Source organism: Ictalurus punctatus, chromosome 26 (assembly GCF_001660625.3).
Source record: "Ictalurus punctatus breed USDA103 chromosome 26, Coco_2.0, whole genome shotgun sequence".
NCBI classification, from domain to species: domain Eukaryota; kingdom Metazoa; phylum Chordata; class Actinopteri; order Siluriformes; family Ictaluridae; genus Ictalurus; species Ictalurus punctatus.
Window position 1 is genome coordinate 1,817,790 of NC_030441.2, and position 8,130 is coordinate 1,825,919.

The following is an 8,130-nucleotide window of genomic DNA, read 5'->3' on the forward strand; positions in this document are numbered from 1 at the left end:
CTGCCATCACAAAATAAAATGTTTAAACCTTAAGTAACGTAGTCACGGAGGGTGTATATATTTTTCCACACTACATGAAGTTTGGGGGTCCTTATAGACTGTGGAACAGAAATGTACTCAGTGTGTCTCCGCCGTTTTATTTCATATTGGAGTACAACCATTTTTCTTTTTTACCATTAAGGATGAAACACTTGTTTCTTTTAAAACGTCGTCTTTAAATGTTTTTCTACCTCCTAACTAAACCCTCCGACTTAAGACAGGATCTTTGGAGCTGTTGACGCCCTGCTCAGGGTTAAACAACAACGTATTTACGTTACCTTCATTAATAAATTGTCAAACTAACCTCTTGGTTTTTAAAAAAATAAAAAATTTTTGGAGCAAAAGTCAGGTCCTCTCTCATTTCAACAGGTCCTCTTGTTGGTGAATACACAGCAATCTTCTAAGGGTATTAGGATTTCTCGGAGCAGACATTGTAACAGATTGTTGCAGAGTTTCTTCTGTGTTTTAACTACGACGTCTTAACCATTATTTTAACACTGAGACACACGACTCCCTTTAATTCGTTAACAAACACATTTGTAAGAATTCTGGTCAGCAAAACCCCCGAAAGAACACCTGTGTCTCTCTCTCTCACACCCACCCCGCACACCCACATGGTCACCAGAGGTCATAAATGTACTGCTGGGACATGGGGTGTCAAAGCATAGACGAAAGCTTATGTATTTAGCGATAGTTCTGTGTAAGTATCCTCGTTGGCGGACCATTTTCTGAAATCTCGTTTATAGTTTAAACAAAATGCACGACTCTTTTAAAACACCGTCTTTAAAAAAAGGTTTTTTCACCCTTAAAATAACCTGGTTAGCAGGTAGGATATGTAATACATATTTTCATTTTCTTCAGACATATTGTCACTTCAGTCTCCACAACGAATAACACCGATGGTTTTGACCTTTCTTTCAGTAAAAGAGAACAACGACATCATACAGCCTTGAAGGACTGTAGAAATGTTTTACACATCACAGTGTTTTTCTCATCAACGTAGCCAATAAACAGTTCAATTATTTCACAAACCTCAGTCTGCTCATTTCTTGACAGAAGGATTACACATAGAACATACACATAGGGAGCTACACATGCATAACATGTCCAAAATTCTAATACATCTACCACATTCAGTCACCAGGTCTAGTATTTTCTGATAGATTAGTTACACAAACTGATAATTACCACAGAAGTAATTTCAGAAACAAAGATTCACTTAAACCACAAATGTACACATTGGTAGGGATCGTTAAACCCTGAAACACACGACTCGTCCCTTGATTCATTAACATAAACACACTGTAAGCAGTCTGGTCAGCAAACCCCCAGGAAACACTCGACTTTCTCTCTCTCTCTCTCTCTCTCTCTCTCTCTCTCTCTCTCTCTCTAACACACCCACACACACGCACGCACACCCCTCCCACACCCACATACACACACACACCTCAGATGTGTAGGACACTGTGTATAGGCCTACAAGACATTCCCCGGAAATTGTGTCTTCTAGTTTAAACAAAACTCTCGATTCTTTTAAGCAGCATTTTACATCCTAAAGGGTTAGGTTTAGAAGGCCTGTAATACGCGCGTTTCTTATAAAACACCGTCTTTAAAACGTTTACCTCCTAAAGGGACCTATTTAGAAGGTATGTAAAAAGTTTTTTTAAATTATTTTTTCTTTTTTACATTTCTTCGGGTATATCAATGTTTTAGAGTATTTATTTCAGTAAAGTTTTATTCAAAGTCATGTCATTTTCTCAAAAAGTGCAATCAATAAAGTTGAATTTATTTCACAAGCTTACATTCTGCTCATTTATGTTCACATTCAACCATCGTGTATTTTCTAACAGCAGAGCGATACAAAACAAACCCCCACAATCTAAATTTAATGTGTGGTTGCAAGATAAAAATTCTAATTTATTGAATTAATTAAATATTTAAAGTTGTACACATTATTTTGATGAGTGGTGTTGACATAATAATGTTGATAATTACATCAACTTAATATTGTGTGTAATTTCTGGGTTAATTGATTTAAAACAAAATTTACGTTGTAGTACATTTACATTTATTCATTTAACAGAGTGTTAGAGGACCTGTAGACTGAACAAATACTAAGGTCATTACAATGTGATTATCATTTCACTTACCATTAAATTCTACTAAAGCAATGAATTTGGGGCATGTTCTCAGTTGCGATATGACCGATAGTGGACTCGTGTATAGGCTACACCGGCTAATACATTTGATGGACTATTTTGCACTAGTACACGTAGCTAATGCTAGTCATATTTAGCAGTGTCATTTGAATATCCACTCTTTAGTTTACCGTAGCAGTGGAAAAGAAGGAAAAAGTTTCATTTGACAAATCTGTTCATCTAGAGAGGGCTTTTCAATTGTGCTATAGGAAAGATAAGCATGATTACATTTCTGCTTATTCATGTAAACCTCAACTACATTGTGTAATCTAATTTCATGTATTGATACATTTTTTATTTTATTTTAAAAAATCTTTTGTCATTCGCACGCGTAGCCTTCTAGCTCCACAGCCTTTGGACTGTGGATAGTTCTATGAGAGATAAAAGTAGTAGACACAGAGTGTTTATTTTTTGTCTATATTGTTCATTTCATTCAGTGCTTTACCGTCTATAAATCCTGCAGAGATGTTACGTATGAGATTTGTAATGTAAATCACGCTGGATTTTACTTACTATTGTTATAAAACTTAAAGGCAGTCATTTTTCCTGGATTAAAAGACTGCATTCTACTGCAGACAATCTAAATGGAGAAACGTAATTTTAAAAATGATTGTCAACTTAACGACTTGTGCTCATAATTATGGTAATTTAGTACATAACACTTAAATTCCTTTTAAATAATGTGAAAATAAAGTGCGTTTGTGTGCGTCATATTTTTGTTTGGATGTGTGATACACATGGTCGTACCAGGTATGGTCACGATTTGGATGTGAACCAGATTTAACAAAACTATATATATTCTTATGACCTACCACAGAGAGCTTCATATTCTATGTGAAGAGGAAAATCATGAGTATGCAACTTTTGTCTCTGTGGGGAGGGGTTGGGGAGGGGTTGGGGTGGGGTGGGGTGGGGGGAACAAATGGTCGTACCAGGTATGGTCACGATTTGGATGTGAACCAGATTTAACAAAACTATATATATTCTTATGACCTACCACAGAGAGCTTCATATTCTATGTGAAGAGGAAAAACATGAGTATGCAACTTTTGTCTCTGTGGGGAGGGGTTGGGGAGGGGTTGGGGTGGGGTGGGGTGGGGGGAACAAATGGTCGTACCAGGTATGGTCACGATTTGGATGTGAACCAGATTTAACAAAACTATATATATTTTTATGTCCTACCACAGAGAGTTTCATATTCTATGTGAAAAGATGTACCAGGTGTGCGCAACGTGTGGGGCGGAAAAACACACATGGCAGCACCATATATGGTCACGAATGGATGTGATCCAGATTTAACATAACTATTCATATTTTTATGATCATGACCTTTGATCTAGATATAGAGAGTTAGAATGTGTATCTTTTTGACCTTTGACCTATACCTGTCAAAACTAGGGTTACAATATATACAAACTATCTTCTCTCTACCAGGTCTAGTATTTTCTGATAGATTAGTTACACAAACTGATATTTACCACAGAAGTAATTTCAGAAACAAAGATTCACTTAAACCACAAATGTACACATTGGTAGGGATCGTTAAACCATGAAACACACGACTCGTCCCTTGATTCATTAACATAAACACACTGTAAGCAGTCTGGTCAGCAAACCCCCAGGAAACACTCGACTCTCTCTCTCTCTCTCTCTCTCTCTCTCTCTCTCTCTCTCTCTCTCTCTCTCTCTCTCTCTAACACACCCACACACACGCACGCACACCCCCCCCACACCCACATACACACACACACCTCAGATGTGTAGGACACTGTGTATAGGCCTACAAGACATTCCCCAGAAATTGTGTCTTCTAGTTTAAACAAAACTCTCGATTCTTTTAAGCAGCATTTTACATCCTAAAGGGTTAGGTTTAGAAGGCCTGTAATACGCGCGTTTCTTATAAAACACCGTCTTTAAAACGTTTACCTCCTAAAGGGACCTATTTAGAAGGTATGTAAAAAGTTTTTTTTTATTATTTTTTCTTTTTTACACTTCTTTGGGTATATCAATGTTTTAGAGTATTTATTTCAGTAAAGTTTTATTCAAAGTCATGTCATTTTCTCAAAAAGTGCAATCAATAAAGTTGAATTTATTTCACAAGCTTACATTCTGCTCATTTATGTTTACATTCAACCATCGTGTATTTTCTAACAGCGGAGCTATACAAAACAAACCCCCACAATCTAAATTTAATGTGTGGTTGCAAGATAAAAATTCTAATTTATTGAATTAATTAAATATTTAAAGTTGTACACATTATTTTGATGAGTGGTGTTGACATAATAATGTTGATAATTACATCAACTTAATATTGTGTGTAATTTCTGCGTTAATTGATTTAAAACAAGATTTATGTTGTAGTACATTTACATTTATTCATTTAACAGAGTGTTAGAGGACCTGTAGACTGAACAAATACTAAGGACATTACAATGTGATTATCATTTCACTTACCATTAAATTCTACTAAAGCAATGAATTTGGGGCATGTTCTCAGTTGCGATATGACCGATAGTGGACTCGTGTATAGGCTACACCGGCTAATACATTTGATGGACTATTTTGCAGTACTACACGTAGCTAACGCTAGTCATATTTAGCAGTGTAATTTGAATATCCACTCTTTAGTTTACCGTAGCAGTGGAAAAGAAGGAAAAAGTTTCATTTGACAAATCTGTTCATCTAGAGAGGGCTTTTCAATTGTGCTATAGGAAAGATAAGCATGATTACATTTCTGCTTATTCATGTAAACCTCAACTACATTGTGTAATCTAATTTCATGTATTGATACATTTTTTATTTTATTTTTAAAAATCTTTTGTCATTCGCACGCGTAGCCTTCTAGCTCCACAGCCTTTGGACTGTGGATAGTTCGATGAGAGATAAAAGTAGTAGACACAGAGTGTTTATTTTTTGTCTATATTGTTCATTTCATTCAGTGCTTTACCGTCTATAAATCCTGCAGAGATGTTACGTATGAGATTTGTAATGTAAATCACGCTGGATTTTACTTACTATTGTTATAAAACTTAAAGGCAGTCATTTTTCCTGGATTAAAAGACTGCATTCTACTGCAGACAATCTAAATGGAGAAACGTAATTTTAAAAATGATTGTCAACTTAACAACTTGTGCTCATAATTATGGTAATTTAGTACATAACACTTAAATTCCTTTTAAATAATGTGAAAATAAAGTGCGTTTGTGTGCGTCATATTTTTGTTTGGATGTGGGATACACATGGCCGTACCAGGTATGGTCACGATTTGGATGTGAACCAGATTTAACAAAACTATATATATTCTTATGACCTACCACAGAGAGCTTCATATTCTATGTGAAGAGGAAAATCATGAGTATGCAACTTTTGTCTGTGTGTGTGTGGGGTTGGGGGGGGGGGGGGGGGGGGGGGGGGGGACAAATGGTCGTACCAGGTATGGTCACGATTTGGATGTGAACCAGATTTAACAAAACTATATATATTCTTATGTCCTACCACAGAGAGTTTCATATTCTATGTGAAAAGATGTACCAGGTGTGCGCAACGTGTGGGGCGGAAAAACACACATGGCAGCACCATATATGGTCACGAATGGATGTGATCCAGATTTAACATAACTATTCATATTTTTATGATCATGACCTTTGATCTAGATATAGAGAGTTAGAATGTGTATCTTTTTGACCTTTGACCTATACCTGTCAAAACTACGGTTACAATATATACAAACTATCTTCTCTCTGCTGTTGATTGTGCTAAACTTGTATTGAACCAGGAATATTCCTTTAAGTGCACACTGCATATGAAACCAAATAAGTATGTGTAATAATAAGAAAATAATATAGCTGCAAGCAGCAATGATGGACCCAAGCACTACGGTGCCATCACCACCCTGTGGGTGTATGAAATCAATGCATAGTGAAGTGAGTGGTATAGAGCAGTGGTTATTAAAGTGTGGGCCGCCAGGGGGCGCCCAGGGGGCCTCAACAATTTGGTGTAAAAAATAGATAAATACATAATTTTCTCTTTCTCACTCTCAGACAACCACACACACACACACACACACACACAATTCCTAATGTAATATAATGTAAAGATGTAATTATTCATTTAAAAAAGGGAGATATATTCAAAAGTCTGAATTAAAGTTTAAACTTTAATAAAAATTGGAATCAGTGATAAATGACTGTAATAAGAATTAAACACTGCAGAACGTGCTGTTATAAGAAAATCATCTTCATATCATATTAGAATTCCTGTTTTAGTCTTATTGTAGATAATAAACTGTTCATCCTATTGTACAGATTTGCCTCAAGTAATCATTATGACAAAAGTGGATGAAACCTGCCCTCTGGTTAAAGATGACCTAAGAAAGGTCTACACCAGCAAGAAGATCAAAGAAAAGGTAATAGTGTAATAAAATGGTGTATATTAGGATTGTAACTGATTACAATATTGGGATTGAACATATATGTTCTCAATGAATGTAAATACTGATATGAATAGAAGGCACTTCTATTTATTTGGCTCTTTTTTTAATCAAATAGTGTTCAATATCACCATATAAGAATATTTACTTTCACACAGCACAAAGTAAAAGTAAATCTTCCTGGAAGTCATAAAGGCATTAAAATTAAATGGATCCCAGATTGATCTCACAGCAGCACTGTTTCTCCGCTTCGCAGTAGGTTCTGATAACGAGTCTAGTGAACTTCTGGAAAGTAACAAACCCCCAAAACTGAAGTAAATCTAATTATTAAATATTATTAGATGTTGCCGTCAACTATAAACAGCAAAAAGCTTGTCAGTGCATCTGTTTAAGGAGTTAAATAAAGTTCCGTTCTGCAACTTGCGATTTGTTATAATTGTTGTAGATTTGATAATTTATCAATTAAATGAATTATTCATTTTTGTTGGTTTTTATAAATATTTTCAGATGCAGGAGTGTAGTGATCTGCTGGGTATTCCACTGAGCAACATCTTCCCTGTGAAGAACTATCAAGAGGAGGTGGATACGAACAATGACATGGATGTTCTGATCCTCAAGGCACTCGATCAGATCGTGAATCTCACCAACGATGCCCTGGAAGACCAAAACCCTAGTGAGAAATCTGAGTGAAGGCTGATTTTGTTGTTCTTGTTGTTCTTTTCCACCCCTACACCAGTGCAGAGTATTTATGACCGTGAAAAAACATGAAATTGTGTCTAAAGTACATTATTAAAGTAAAGCTAATTTATTCTACTGTAATCATAACTGGTTTGTGTTTCTGTCGCTGTCACGTTCCTACCGCACTCTGGACTTTTTATATTCCATTAAATTAATAAATATAATGATGTTTGGTCCTACTTCTTTTTTAAGATTTATACCATTACACTAAACATGTTTTGACAAATACAAATAACACAAACACAAGTAATGTACAATACTGTTTCATAGTTCATACATAAATATGCAGGACTAAAACATCCAAAGAACGAATATTCTTTCATTAACTACCAAGGAACTCTGACTAACTACTCTCTCAGTAATTAGGGCTAGGCCTCGGGAAATAAATTTAAGAAAGAACACCTCCAAAGAGGGGGAAACAAAGGGTTACGCCACACTGGGCTTGAACCTGAGGCTGGAGGATTGAGAGACCTACATGCAGCGCAGTGAACTACCAACCCTGCACAAACAGACCATGGAGTGGGCCTAGCCAAACGCTCAAGAGGAGTAAACTGAAAATAAAAGGTCAGAGAGGACCGACTTACAAAGGAAATAAGTAAACAAGTTTTTTTTTAAAGCAAGGAACTGAAGAAAACCAGAGGAACCCCAAGAGACAAGGTTTGGACTGATACAGCAAGAAAGTTTGAGAGACGAGAAACCCGAGAGATTTTATATAATGTTCACGCA

At 36.0% G+C, this 8,130-nt stretch overlaps 1 protein-coding gene across 1 annotated transcript; it reads left to right on the top strand.

The window, feature by feature from the left end:
- Positions 1-6,294: 6,294 nt before the first annotated feature.
- On the top strand, positions 6,295-7,705 carry LOC108261682 (interferon-induced protein 44-like). The gene is made up of 2 exons (XM_017462496.3): positions 6,295-6,642; positions 7,174-7,705. The coding sequence occupies exons 1-2, from the start codon at positions 6,562-6,564 to the stop codon at positions 7,354-7,356; spliced, it is 264 nt and encodes an 87-aa protein (XP_017317985.1). The 5' UTR covers positions 6,295-6,561; the 3' UTR covers positions 7,357-7,705.
- The last annotated feature ends 425 nt before the right edge of the window (positions 7,706-8,130 follow it).